Source organism: Papilio polytes, unplaced genomic scaffold, assembly GCF_000836215.1.
Source record: "Papilio polytes unplaced genomic scaffold, Ppol_1.0 DF822622.1, whole genome shotgun sequence".
NCBI lineage: Eukaryota > Metazoa > Arthropoda > Insecta > Lepidoptera > Papilionidae > Papilio > Papilio polytes.
Window position 1 is genome coordinate 631129 of NW_013526582.1, and position 15429 is coordinate 646557.

General features: G+C 32.0%; 1 protein-coding gene across 1 annotated transcript; it reads right to left on the bottom strand.

Moving 5' to 3' along the window:
- Positions 1 to 1477: 1477 nt before the first annotated feature.
- On the bottom strand, positions 1478 to 12645 carry LOC106105900 (probable Xaa-Pro aminopeptidase P). The gene is made up of 18 exons (XM_013286356.1): positions 12545 to 12645; positions 11893 to 11969; positions 11276 to 11397; positions 10555 to 10726; positions 9869 to 9975; positions 9189 to 9324; positions 8564 to 8659; positions 7833 to 7909; positions 7366 to 7503; positions 7019 to 7093; positions 6629 to 6706; positions 5922 to 6052; positions 5211 to 5363; positions 4652 to 4784; positions 3471 to 3648; positions 2374 to 2465; positions 2045 to 2158; positions 1478 to 1734 (listed from the first exon to the last, which is right to left on the bottom strand). The coding sequence occupies exons 1-18, from the start codon at positions 12586 to 12588 to the stop codon at positions 1543 to 1545; spliced, it is 2115 nt and encodes a 704-aa protein (XP_013141810.1). The 5' UTR covers positions 12589 to 12645; the 3' UTR covers positions 1478 to 1542.
- Positions 12646 to 15429: the final 2784 nt, after the last annotated feature.

Consider the following 15429-nt stretch of genomic DNA (forward strand, 5'->3'; position numbering starts at 1 on the left):
AAGTTACATCCCTTCCACTTTTTGCAGCGAGGGGACAGTTGTAACTTATTTTATTTCATAACGGTTCCATCTGTCACCTTATTGGTGATAGTAGGCCTGAAAGGTGGAATGGACGAAACTTTTTACTCTTCCATGGGAAAAAAGCAGGGTGATGGTTGGGAATAATCCAAAATCATCCAGATTCATTCAGCTTTTTAGGCTACAAACTATCAGACATCCATACATCTAATTCACAAATGTTAGTATGATTAGTAATATGGGTTAATATGTATTTAAGTATGAGAGCGTCGGTGGCTCAGTGGTTAAGGCACATGACTTTGGTTCGACACAGGTCTTGGGTTCGAATCCCGCTGTACCTGCGATTTTCGATTTTTCGAATTTTCATATGTACATAATTTACCCGACGTTCTTACGGTAAAGGAAAACATCGTGATGCCTGCACATATCGGCGAAGAAATTCAAAGATATGTGTGAAGTCAACCAACCCGCTCTGGGCCAGCGTGGTTGACTATGGCCTAGTCACCCTAACTAGGGTAGGCTCCGAGCCCCTCGGTGGGGACGTAGAGTGAGCTAGTAATGATGATGATGATGTATGTATATCTTTTCTTTCAGGAAATGATCTTCCTCTCTGGTGTGATGTTGGTCAGCTGGTGTGCTATCCCAGCTTGGGTGCTTGTAAACCTCAAGCACTACCGCGGCGAATGAATTGTTTATTGAAGTCATAGACAACTGTATAGATTAATGTTTTATGTTCTAAGTAAATATTTGAAGTATTTGTTTTGTTTCATTTAAAACTATTGTTACCCGACTTTGTTTGTGCTTTGACACACCTTAATGTTTATAAAAAAGCCTCCATATATTTGAAATAATGTTACATAAAATCTAGGTAACTAGATGTTGCTGGCAATCGCTAGTTCTGTTATGATATAGTTTTTTAATGGTGCAAAATATTTTGTAATTGGTCCAGTAGTTTTTGAGTTATTACAAAAATCCTAAAATACTAATTTTTCTTCTCTATTAGTGTAGGTAATTTACAGGTTTTTATTAAAAGCACATTATTGCTAGATAATATAGCATTGTATTGACAACTATCTAGAATTTGTAGAAAAAATAATGCTGTGTTACCAACACACAAAAACTAAAGTCTCACGTATTTTATTCTAAACTAGTTCAGTAGATTTTTTAAAATCTGTTCGTCGCACTGAACACCATCGAATTAAGGGTTTACTATCAAAATTGCATAATTTTTCTCCGTTTTATGTCTAAACTGAAAGGTACGGGAATGTTTGCATTTTCTCTCCTGAATAATTAATAAAATGTGTTACTTTAATCAAATATTCTGACTTGCAATACAACATCATGTAACATCTTAGTGATTGAGTTAGTGGTTTAATATAATCAAAATGGAACAAAAGTTAATTTCCACTTATAATTAGGTTTGGATTTCAGAAATAAAAGATTATATGTTATTAAAAGATGTTTATTAAAAATGATCCTTAAATAAATATAGATTTACAATTGAAAACATGATATTTTTGTTATTTACACATTTAACCATAGACTAAAAATTCCGATAAGTGTCAAAGGTGTTGCAGAAAACAAGATGGCGGAGCTTCGTTGTATCGGCGCGCATTCTTTTTCAAGAAATTCGTAATCTTCTGTCAGGCCACGTTCTAATAAAATGGGCCCTAAAGTCCTTAGAACTCTAGCGTGATAATCGTTTATGTATTTAATCTGTAAGAAATTTAACATTTTAGTTATTTACAAAAAAAAAAATAGAATAGAAATACGAGATTTGTGGTCATTGAATTATTTTCTTTAAATGGTCTTACATATGCGTAATTAATTACGAAATATTGTTTTATTTTTTTTAATTATCTCACAATTTTTCTTTCTAATTTTAAAAACAGCATCAAAGATTTTTTTTTGTTTTTTTTTTAGGTCACAAACCTGTGATGACATCCTTCCTGACAACATTTTATCACACTAAATAAGTATACAACATATTTAAAAACTCTCATATATATTTAAATATACTTTTTACCTCATTATCATCCAATATGCTGACATCTAAACACGCAGTTTGGTGCGGAGCGAGAGATATCGTATAGAAACCCACTGCGCCTGCGCCACTGAAGTTACCCACCATACCCTTTGCCTAAATGATAAAAAAAAAATTAAACCGTTCAATAACATCTTGAGTTGCTTTATATTAAGAAAATCATACATTTGTTTAATTATATTTAATTTAATCCAACGGCTAAAAGTATCCGTCAATATTTAAAAAAAATAAAACTTGTCTATGGTAGAAATATTTCAATTTTAATTCTAAAAATATAAACTTTAGATTATTTTTATAGTTAAAATACTTACAAATATATGATCAGCGTCTTTATTTATTTCAATAACTTCGACTAGATCTTCGTGTCTAATGCCATATTCTCCCACTTCGTAATACCCGGGTTCTGTTGACAGAAGGAACAAATTAAATTACATTTTCAAACTTACAAAAAAACATAAAAATTGTATTAACGGCAGTAAAAGTAATGTAAAACATTAAAATTTTATTGGGTAAATACTTGAGAATTATTTATGAAAAAATATTTTACACCGATGTCACTTTTTGTAGAGCCCGCCAAAAATCTTACGAATTTTTTTTAAAGCACTGCTGTCAAGCAATTTTTAAAATGCTGGCAGATGCAGCATTTTAAAAATTAACTATCACGATTTAAAAAAAGAACGAATATTTAAAGAAAAGTCCACTAACGCCATCTGTACTGTGTTTATATTTTCGTGCCAAAATTTTGATTTATTTTAAAGAGATTCAAACATAAACAGGGGCATAGTTAACACTTTACATGAAACAATTTTATAACTTCAGCTATTCATTAATAGAATTAAATATTATTTAAATGTTTAGATTTTAATTTCAACTACTGTTTATTTTACAACAATAGATGGCGCTTATTATAGTTTTCTTAAATGTTATTACATGTCACAACATGAGATGGCACTAAACTTGACAACTGATATAGTACCTTTAAAAGAAGTTACCGGTGAAAAAGAAACTATATATTATACTATGACGCGTGAAATTAAAAATATAGTTATGTTACTGATAACATATCTTTTTTTCTTATAACATTAGGTGGCAAACGAGCAAGCGGCCTGTATCCGAATTGTAAAGCGTCCGCTGCACATAAACATCCGCAATTGCAGATGCGCTGCCTACCCTTAATTGACGGAGGAGACGCACATAAAGAAAAGAGGACATTTCCCCTTCCTATGCGTCTCCTTCAACGTCAAATCTACTTTCCCTTCCCATACATTCCTGTTAAAAAAGGGTGGAAAGGGAAAGGGACTTAAATTAGCTTTTTAATAGTGCAAGAATTTGAAATCGGCGCAATTTTTGAGTTATTTCAACATACAAAAATACAAATCTTTATAGTATTAGTATAGAAGAAACCTACCATCACTGAAGATCATCCCCGGGACTATCCCAGGGTCTGAAGCCATCAGCGCAGCTCCGATACCTGAAGGACCTTCGTGTACATTGAGGAAGTGGCCCACACCGTGACCAGTTCCATGTGCATAGTTCAACCCTACATCCCATAGTGCTTTACGAGCTAATGTTTCTAGTAAATTACCCTATTGAAAGAAAATATTTTTTTTTGTTGAAATATGCTGTTGCTAGTGACTTCGTCCGCGTGGTAAATATAGCCTATGTTGTCAACGTAGCTTTTTAATGGTGAAAGAATTTTTTAAATTGGTCCAGTAGTTTTTGAGTTATATTAATATGTACAAAAATACAATTTCCACTTTATAATATTAGTGTTGTTGTAGTTATAGCTAAAAAAATTTAGCCTATGTTACTAATAATGTAGCTTTTAATGGTGAAAGAATTTTTTAAATTGGCCCAGTAGTTTTTGAGTTATATTAATATGTACAAAAATACAATTTCCACTTTATAATATTAGTGTTGTTGTAGTTATAGCAAAAAAAATTTAGCCTATGTTACTGATAATGTAGCTTTTAATGGTGAAAGAATTTTTTAAATTGGCCCAGTAGTTTTTGAGTTATATTAATATGTACAAAAATACAATTTCCACATTATAATATTAGTGTTGTTGTAGTTATAGCTAAAAAAATTTAGCCTATGTTACTGATAATGTAGCTTTTAATGGTGAAAGAATATTAAAATTATTAAAAGTAGTTTTTGAGTTATTTTAATACATAACATCTTTTCTGTTCATAATATTAGTACATATATATGTAGATAATGGAGACAGATCTGTAGAAACTTGAAAATTGTAAAATCTTCCTAATATTATAAATGTAAGAATTTTAGATGTATTTGTTAGTGTTTGTAGTCTATACTGAACGGATCTCGAGAAAAGTCATACATAGATTATAGTCTAGAAGAACACAGACTACTCAATCTTTTATCCACTCAAACGAAGTCACAGGAGAAAGCTAATAAATACATAATTAAGTTACTAAACAATGCATATACCTGTGAAGATAACTAAAACTTGTCAATTTTACTTTAAACCATTCTCTTTGATTTAAAAAAAAAATGTTTTTACTAAAAAGGCTAAAGGGGGATCATTACCCCAACAAGAAAACCAATACAAAAAGGATACTCCCTTACCGTAGATCCCTTCGGGAACACAGCGGTTCCTAAGAGAATTTGACCTTTCAGTACTCGTGTGAAGGTCAACCGCTGCTCAGGAGTGGGAGACGAGCTCATGTGACGTGTCCGAGTTATATCCGTAGTCCCATCCCTGTAAACATAATAATATAAATGCGATAATTTGTATGGATGTTTGTTACTATTAGTACCAAACTGCTTACTCATTATTTTATTGCGCGAAAAACAAGGGCAAAAGCTAGTTAAATTAGTAATTTCCCGCCTTTTCTAGTATTTTGTAAAAAATTAAACGAATATCAATTTATTTTATGTAGACAGTAAATTAATAAAAATCTACTTTAGTTAATTATTTTTTATTAAAAAATATAAAACCAGTATCGACTATTTTATATGTATATGTAAATGTCCCTTCTCATCCTTTCCTTATAAAAAAGAGTGAAAGGTGGACTAAAAGTGGTGATTTAAAACGGCCTTTGACACGCGTGAAACGAAACGCGGGTTCCATTCGACATCTGTCTTTAAACAATTCTGTAACTGACATATGATGATGATGACTTACATATACTGTGCTCCAGAGTCCACGAGGAGTATATCATCAGATCTAACGACTCTCTGTTCACCCTCTCTAGACGGCTTGTAATGTATAATAGCCCCATTCTCCCCAGCACCCGCTATCGTTGCGAATGATGGACCCATGAAGTACCTTTCTTCACTAAATATACAATAAAGATGTAGGTTATCTTACTAATATTATAAATGCGAAAGTTTAGATGTTTGTTCGATAGTTTGTATCCTAAACTGCTGAACGAATCTTGATGATTGCCTAATGTAGAGAGTAGTCTGGGCGAAGACATAGGCTACTTAGTTTTTTTTATACCACCTGGACGGAGTCGCGGGCGATAGCTAGTCTATACTAATATAAAGAGGAAAGATTTGTATTTTTGTATGTATTGAAATAATTCAAAATCTACTGGACCGATTTCCTTTCTTTCATCATTAAAAAGCTAGATTTTCACAGAGTAACATAGGCTATATTTTATTCCACGCGGACGGAGTCGCCGGCGAAAGCTAGTCTTATTAATATTATAAATATTGCGTTTGTAAGAGTTTGTAGCCTAAACTGCTAAAAGGATCGCGATGAAATTTGGCGTAGACGTAGAGAATAGTCTGGAAAAATACATTGGCTACTGTATTTTGTTTTTTTTTTTAAATAGATGCAGACGGAGTCGCAGACGAAAGCTAGTAAGTTAATAAGTTTAGAAATACATACTTTCGTAACGCTTCCAGTTTGTCAGAGATATTTATCTCAGTGACATTGTCACCGGATGACACACTCTCGTGCACCCAGCGTAGGAACCGTACCACCGCGATACCATCCTTGATATGTGCTGAGCGGAAACCCTGGGAAATGAAACAGAATAATTAGTTATATCAAAGGGATTAAAAAAATATGTAGAGGAAGCATAATTGACACTTGAGACATTTTTCACATCTCACTAACGCCATCTATTGATTAGGTCCTCATGTAAATGTAATTGTATTTAAATTAATTGCCAATAGATGTCACTAAATTAAATTTGAAAGTACATTTGGACATTATTTAGTTTATTTCATAACAAAATATGGAGCTTATTATAATTTAGTAAAATGTTTTATTACATGTCAATACACTTAACTTGACAACTGACTTAGTACCTTCCAAAGAAGTTACCGGTGAAAATATTTATTCACTGTCTAGTCAACAATTTCTTAAATGTATTTGATTCATATAAGAAAATATACAATTACTTATAACAGAAAATATAAACTACAAAACAAGCGAAACAATATTTTTAAAAGGACATTTCATCAATAGAAGCCAGTACAGTTGGAAAGTACCAACTGGCATAGTGGTAACGGACGCCAGTGAGTCCGTACTAATTATGACTGGCCTTCGTCACTCTCCAACTGTACTGGCCATGGATTGGCATAATTTACCTGCAATTCCACTTCATTTTTAACACATTTCATAAGAGCTACCGGTGATACGGTCGATAATGTACTCATAGCGCCATCCTGTGACAAAAAGTAATACTAAAATTTAGACAATTAAAGAAATCAATAAAATAACGATTTCCTATGTCAAAAATCTATACTAAAATATTGAAATGCATTTGGAATATACATTGATTTAATTTTACAAAATTACATTTGCAGGTTAAATTTATACAAGTCTAGCTTTAGCCCGGGACTCCGTCCGCGTGAATTAATGTACCCTATGCATTCCAGACTATCTACATGTTTGACAATCATTATTAGTTCAGCAGTAACAAATCAACATACATCTAAACTTTCGCATTTATAATATTTGTAAAATATTGTTATTACCGCTTCTGCAGCTAAATGTATCGCGTGGCTGCCATCTTGTGACAACCATATTGTACTGCCCCTGGGTAACTCGCTCTGAAAATTATATTTACATTAATATTTATTTATAGTAATTAACGAAATTATCAAAATAAATTATTTTAGACGCATAAAATTTTATTTTTGTATATTCCTTGCGACTTCGTCTACGTGGGATTATAAAATGTAGCCTATGTTACTGATAACATAGCTTTTAATGGCGCAAGAATTTATAAAATCGGTCCAGTAGTTGAATTATTTCAATATATACAAAAATACAAATCTATCCTCTTTTAATGTTAAAATTGTTGGGAAATAATTATGTTTACCGTCATATTTTTTATATATTCAAATATATCTTGATAAGGTATTGTTGATATTTGAGTTCCTTCTGACGCCAAATGTTCAGTTATATTCGCAGCAAGAAATCCATCTCCCCAAGACAGAACTACATTATTTGGGGCACTCTGAAAAAAAGGAGAATTGCATAAATTAATTAACAAGATAGATAAATTTATAGCCAAAAATAAAATATCAGATTTATTGATAACAGCGCCATCTAGCGATAAATAAGATTTACTTCCTAATGTATTCTATTTTACAGATAAATTAACCTTTCTAACGGTGAAAGAATTTAAAAAATCAGTCCAGTAATTTTTGAGCCTATTCAAAACAATCAATCAAAGTTTTCCCCTTATAATATTAAGTGTAGACAACGCCATCTAGTGTTAAAAACTTAACTATTTTTAAATCAAATTAAAACTTTTCATATAATTGAATAGGTTTAAATACTTACTAGATTAGGTCGTAGCACCAAATATGAGAAGAATACAGGATTATAAGGTATATCAGAGCCACGGATGTTTAGAGTATCTGTCAAAAACAACAAAAATAATCTAAACGAAGTCAATAAAGAGAATTCTTTTCTTTATTGAAGCAGACATTTAAATAATGTATAGATGTAACGTAGGGAACTAAATTTTTACACCGGTACTTTCTTCGAAAGGTACTACAATAGACCCTCGATAAGTTAAAGTCCAAGGGAAACACAAAATATTTTAAGTTATAGAGGTTTAAGTTATCAAGGGTCTATGTTATAGAGATTTTGGACCCTGATGGGAAGGGAACATATTATTTTTTAAAGTTATAGAGGCTTTCATGTTACCGAGGTTTGAGTTATCGTTACTGTATATCAGTTGTCAAATTTACTGCAGTCTCGTGTTGTATTGACATGTAAAACGTTACCAAATTAAAATAAGCTCCATCTATTGTTATAAAATAAACTAAACAGTGTGATAAAATCACAAAATAAAACATGCATTTAAATTTCAATTAATGACATCTATTGGCAATTATTCTAAATAAAATTAATTATATTGACATATGGTTTTAAGGATCTATCAATAGATGGCGTTAGTGAGATATTAAAAATGTCAAGTGCAAACTATGCTTCTTCTACATATTTTTTGAATCTCTTTGTTATAAAAGCTAAGAATCTATAGAAAGAGGTTATTTATATGGACTTACAAGCGATATCATCTAGTGCTGTGAGCACCAGCGCCGCGGCGCCGCGCGACCTTATCAGTTGCATCAACTCTGATATTTTCTCTGATGAACGCCTGCCTAGAAATAAACATCTATGCTAATAACTATTTATTTAAAAAATGTAATACACATAGCCTATGTTACTCAGTTATAATGTAGCTTTAATAGTAAAGGAATTGTAGAAATCGGAGCAGTAGTTTTTGTGTTATTTCAATACTTATAACTAACAATTCAAAATACTGAGGTAGTTATTCAATATTGTACCTCAGGTATACCTGAGTGAATTATTTGAAATTGAATCTCAAACATTTAACTATTTAAGTGCTGCTTACGTCAAAAGTAAGGAATTTAAAGTTTGAGCGTGACCTTATCATTTAAGAGCGTGCGCACACGTTTGACTAAACTGTCTTACAACTGTCTAGTCTCGCTTTGATTCCTATGAACTTATATGGAGGTACACTACTCGATTGTTAGTTGTGCAACTAAACAGTTGAGGCTGCAAAACAAGCGACAATCGCACAACTGTTGTGCGATAGTTTAGTCAAATGAGCACGGTATTAAATATCATTTCAGTTAGTGTGTATTAGCAGTAATTAAAATTATTTACCTGTAAAAGTGATTGGCAGAGGTAATAACGCGTTGTTAGGTCTAAGAGGCGCAGGGTCTAGAATGTTAGCGCGCGCGATATCCACCAAGTTCTGTGAGATTGGTCGCAGGATTACATTCACTTGGTTGAGAGCGGTCTGCAAATAATAGATGGCGTTAATATCAATTTTCATATGACATAAAGCAAGATATACACAAAAACAGTTACTAACAATCTTACTAATATTATAAATGTTTAGATGGATGTTTGTCATTTTGTAGCCTAAAGACTCTAGAGTATAGTCTGGAAGAAAAATGGGAGACTGATTTTTTTCTACGCATACGTAGTCGCGGGCGCAAGCTAGTGTGTTCATCCATGCCAGTAAAGTGTTAACAAAATCGTATGAAACAAGCAAAGATTAAAATAACATATAGAGATGACATAATAAACAAAATTTTATTTACCGGTATTTTTATATGTAATAAAACATTTTACAATATTATAAACTGCATGTTTTGTTATATAAAAAAAAAATAAAAACAAAATATAAACATTTAAATTTAATAACATCTTTTTTCAATTAACTTAAACACACAACAGACATGTTTTGAGGATCAATCAATAGATGGCGTTAAAATATATGTAAAATTGTTTCAAGTGAAGTGGCAACAATGTTTTTTCTATATAAAAAAATATTTTACCTCTAATACTCTCCAGGAAGTTCTCGTATATGTAGTAGGGTCTATACCGACTACGGAACCTGCTCGCATATTAGCTACCAACCAAGCGGGTATCGCTAAATCAGTACCTGTAAAGAATAAAACAGTCACTTCGCGCTGTTCGTCTGTCTGTATGCTTACATCTTTAAAACTACGCTATATTTTGATGCAGTTTTATAGAATGATTCAAGAAGGTTTATTACATCTTACTAATATTATAAATGCGAAAGTTTATATGGATGTTTGTTACAGTTTGTAGCTTAAATCGTGATGTAATTTGGCATAGACGTAGAAGACAGTCTGGAAGAACACATAGGGTACTAAGTTTTTTTAGATTTCACGCGGACGGAGTCGAGGGCGAAAGCTAGTATAATTATAAATGCGAAAGTTTGTATAGATGTTTATTACTACTTTCTCCAAAAATAATAAGAACACATAGACTACAAGTTTTTTTTTTTTCTTCACAAAGTTCAGGCAAAAGATAGTTACATCTTACTTTGATGATGGATTTTGGTTAAAGTTTGTAGCCTAAACGGTTGAACGGATTTAAATAAAATTTAACACAGACGTAGAGAAGAATCTGAAGAACACATAGGCTACTCACTTTTGTTTTATTATGATTCCACGCGTAGGGAGTCGCGGGAGAAAGCTAGTTTAAAAGTATTTACCTTGTCTCATCAAACTCCATACACTTGTGTCGACTTGCAAATAAAACTGCGTAAAATATCTGCCATCGGTCCAGACTAGAGCGTGTGATGACGTCACAACAGCCGTCCCCGAAGACCCTTCCAGACCTGAGAGCCATTCGCGCCGTGCGTCAGATGGCGCTATATACTGCGACTGAAGACGAAAGTGTATTACATATAGCTGTCTCTTTCAGTATTGAATGATTTTGTATCTTCCGTCTCTTTTTAACAACAAATAGCCAGTAATTTAAGCAGATACGTTTTAGTTTTACAAGCGCCCTGGGCGGTATTTATGATTTTATGAGAGTAATTCGGAGAATTGTTGCGCCAATTTCTTTTTACCCAGGGCGCACGCCCAACGCGCCCTTTTGTAATGGCGGTACTGAAAGTGGGTCTTACAAGAGTAAATATTTAAATATTTATCTAACGCCTATATTACCATTAAAAAAGGTGAATGGTAATTCCAGATTTCGGGAAGATGAATATGCGTTGTTGATAACAAAATGCACATTAAAAAAAAATTCTATCTGTCTGCAAGCCGTGTTTGTTCCGGGTAATCTCCGAAATGGCTGGGTCGAATTCGACCGGACTTTCTCTGAAAGATAGCTGACATAGACGGGCATATTATTTTTTAATGCCTCTCCTTCAAAATGTCGTAACGGGTAGTCCAGCGCTAACGAAGTTTGCGGGAGACTTAACTCACATTATGGGCATCCGCTGTAGGAACTATGTAGGCGTCAACGCCGTGCTGCGTCAAAACTTCTCTTACAGCTGTCAGTCGCTGCTCAGCTGTTTGCCTGCTCATCCTACTTCTAGATTTACTAGCTGTTAACATAATATAATAAATTAAATTAAATTAAAAAAAATTAATACTATTATAAAAAGCGTAAACGCACACTTCTTTGTTGCCTAAGAGATCAGCAATCACAGCATATTTTCGAATAACCCTTTTTTTACTAAAAAGCCCTACACTTACGTCACGTTATTTTCACGCCGGTAAACTTAGGGGTAAATATTTTGGATAACAAAACCTATTGTGGGAAAGAGACCATGTTGTTGCCAACATCAAGGAAGCAAGATTGTCAAGGTTTGTCATGTTATGTCATTTAGACATTTGCTATTGATAATTTGACAAATGTGAACAATAAAATGAAGTTTTAATAATTTTATGCGGATGAAGGCGCTAGGAACAGCTAGTATATAGAATAAATAGGCTACTTACTTTTTTTTATTCTACACGGGCAAAAGCTAAATTGGTAATGAACGATATAATCGTTTAAGGGTTACTCCTTCGTCTATTTAAAAATTCAGTGTACTTACGAAATATCGGAGTATCAGGTTCACCCCAGTCATATTGACTGCTTACCACATATGACGACGTTGGGTGTGATGATATACTGCAAGGTAATAAAATTATATGACCTAATTTTTTTTTTATTTTGTATACTCTGTTACCAGTTCTGAGAATATCTATGCATATAATAAAATAATAAAAATTCCAGATTTCCGGAAGACGATATATTTGCGTTGCTAATAACGAAAATTTGTCTGTCTGTTCGCAAGCCTCGTTTGTTCCAGGAAATCTCCGGCTGGGCTGACGACTTTCACTGGACGGTAGTTGACATGTGCATATTATAGGTTACTTGTTTTATTATAAAGTAGTTTGTGGGTAGAAAATTAAATACCTAATAAAATGTAAACGAGTGTTTTTTTTTTTATACTAATATGTATACTGTAGAAAAATATCTGTGGTTTGAAACTAGTATTATATTTTTAATCTACATTTAAAGCATCTAATTAATTCGTTCCGAAATTATATCTGTAATTAAAAACTTTATAAAAACATAAATATATTTAAAAATAAAAACGAATTTAACTATCTAAATATATAGAAAATATCGCATAAATAAGACAATACAATTAATAAGATTTTTACATTGAAAATTTAATTAAATATAAACAAAAAACATACCAGAAAAAAATATAGAACACCAACACAATCATTTTGAACGCCATTTTGCATTACTTGTGTAAATAATGTTGGATTACATTGATAAATATGTTATCGAAGGATTTTCGATTGATTGCTAGAGATTTGATATTATTTATACCGTGGCGATGTGTTATTGAATAATCAAAATTTTCAATAAACCAATAACCGATTTCAAAAACAAAATATCCGATTATTGGTACGCGTTATTAAAAAAAATCTGCATTAAAATAAAAGAATAGCGTAATACAAAATCCACTTTCCCTTCCTATCCTTACCTTATAACAGAGTGGAAGGGAAAAGCGACTATAATTAGGTATTTAGTGAACAAAAGCACCTTCTTTTTTAAGTTTTTTAGTACTGATGTTCACGTTTTATCCATATTTCTATACTATTATAATAAAGCGCAAACACACACTTCTTTGTTGCCTAAGATGTCAGCAATAACAGCATATTTTTGAATAATTCGCTTTTTAATAAAAAGCCCTACACTTACGTCACGCTTTAGGCTATATATTTTCACGCCATTAAACAAAGGGAGTAAATATTTTGGATAAAAACCCTAATGTGGGAAAGAGACCATAAGTTGCGGCCAACATCAAGGAACCAAGGTTGCCATGCTTTGTTATCATATCATGTCATTTTGACATTTGTACTTAATAACTTGACAAAAGTGAACAATAAAATCAAATATTTATAATTTTATGCGGATGAAGTCGCATGGGAACAGCTATTTTAGTAATAAAACATTTGATTTGTACATTACGGACGTAGGAAGTCTAGTATGCAAACACGACTTAACATAACCTCAACTCTCGTTGTACTAGAGTTCTCCTAATTCTATTCTTTTCTATTAAGGAAGGAATATGAAAAAGTGGATTTAACAGGGAAATGGATTGTTGTTAACGTCAACGTATCTAGAGAATTAGTCTTTGGTCATTCACTATGGTTTTAAAAGTAAAATACGTACAAACTGACAAGCAATTATATATGTATTTACTTGCGAAAATGTATAGAATCATTTAGGAGTACTAAACAATTTATAGATAATGTTAAACGTATAATGACATAATTATCGAACATAAAAGATATGTTTATCGGAATATTTTATCTCCTTATAATATTTGTATCTAACAATACTTAGGTGTTAAGAAATATTACAACACTAGTTCATACTAATTGCGTATTATTTAGAAGAAAGTTAAGAGACTTCATAAAGGAGTTTTTTAATCTGTACTATCTATATACTATATATACTATTATAATAAAGCGTAAACACACACTTTGTTACCTAAGATGTAAGCAATCACAGCATATTTTTGAACAGTTCTTTTTTTAAAAAAGCCCTACACTTACGTTACGCTTTAGGCTATATATTTTCACGCCATTGTACTTAGGGGGAAAATTTTTTGGATAAAATCCTAATGTGGGAAAGAGTTATGGACTTTGCTGCCAACATTAAGGAAGCAAGATTGTCAAGGTTTGTCATGTCATGTCATTTTGATATTTGCTATTGATATTTTGACACATGAAAACAATAAAATAAAATTTTCATAATATGCGGATGAAGTCGCACGGGAACAGCTAGTTTGACTATATTTTTTTAATCTGTATCATTTTAAGTAACTGTTTGTTTGTATTTTATGACGATTATGTTTTCACGTATAAGGCAATATTAGGTACAAAGCAGTTGTAATGGCGTCCTTTAATAATTTACGAGCCTTTTCCAAGAAACGCAACTGCAATTTTAACAATTTTATTATTGTCTACGATCGTTTTTTCTGTCGTTAGTTTGTTCAAAAATATTTAGAGGGTCTTTTTAGGTTAAAATTCTTACTAATATTATAAATGCGAAAGTTTAGATGGATGGATGGATGTTGGTTAGAGTTTGTAGCCCAAACGGCTGAACGGATTTCGATGAAATTTGGTATAGATGTAGTCTGGAAGAACACATAGGCTACTTACTTTTGTTTTTTTAATTCCAGGCGGATAAAATCGCAGGCAAAAGCTTATAATAAATAAAACACATTAAAAGTATTATTCCATTTTATATTTATATTTTATATTTTTTTTAAATTATTAAATAAAAACTTTGTAGACACCAGAAAAATATCCTTGTGGTCCGTTAAACCAAAAATATGGCAAATCTTTGATATCGTCTAAATCCCAATGATATCTTTTAGGCATGAAATGTGGAATTCTGCTTCGCCTTTCGTCTGAAAGAATATGTCGCGTTGGTCCTTGTACGTAAATTATTTTAGAATTAACGTTTTTATTTCTTAAAGGTATCGACATTTCATTTGAAGTATCAGAATCTGTATTCCCTGATGCAACTGATTCGTCAGAATTCTCTACAACTTCGAATCTCTTTGGTTTTTTTTTCTTTTTATATTTCTCCATAGATTCTTCAGAAGTGTCAGTACTGTGTGATCTAAAATCTATGAAATTTATCAAATCCGCAACATTAACTTTACGACTTCGTTCAATTTTTGAGGTTATACCGTTTTGGTTACCGTTTTTCGGGTGGAAACTGGCTATAATTAATTTTAATTTCGAATAAAGATTATTTGGATTGTTGAATATGTCCGCTTCTTTTCTTGTTGCTAAATCTCCGATATCTAAATAATCTTCGGAAAATTTATCTACATTCGAATTCGTTCGTGTTATACCGGTTAGGAATCTTAAATTATCGTTTAGTCGTGTTACATCTACGAAGTCTTCCGGATGTATTTGTTTCTTTAATCTGGCCAATTTTTCGTTATTATATATCATACATAAAATGTTGCCACTGAATTCAATACAATTATTACGTAGTTTATTGGAATTGTTATTTTTATTTAGCCTTTCACTCATTATTTTGTTCATAT

Bases quoted from the DNA above. Each gene is read 5' to 3' on its own strand.
- LOC106105900 (XM_013286356.1), bottom strand. From the start codon at position 12,588: ATGGCGTTCAAAATGATTGTGTTGGTGTTCTATATTTTTTTCTG. The intron at 9,325-9,868 runs GTAAAATATTTT...TATTATTTGCAG, and splicing joins CTTCCTGGAGAGTATTAGAG to ACCGCTCTCAACCAAGTGAA. The intron at 6,707-7,018 runs GTAATAACAATA...TTTTTGTCACAG, and splicing joins TACATTTAGCTGCAGAAGCG to GATGGCGCTATGAGTACATT.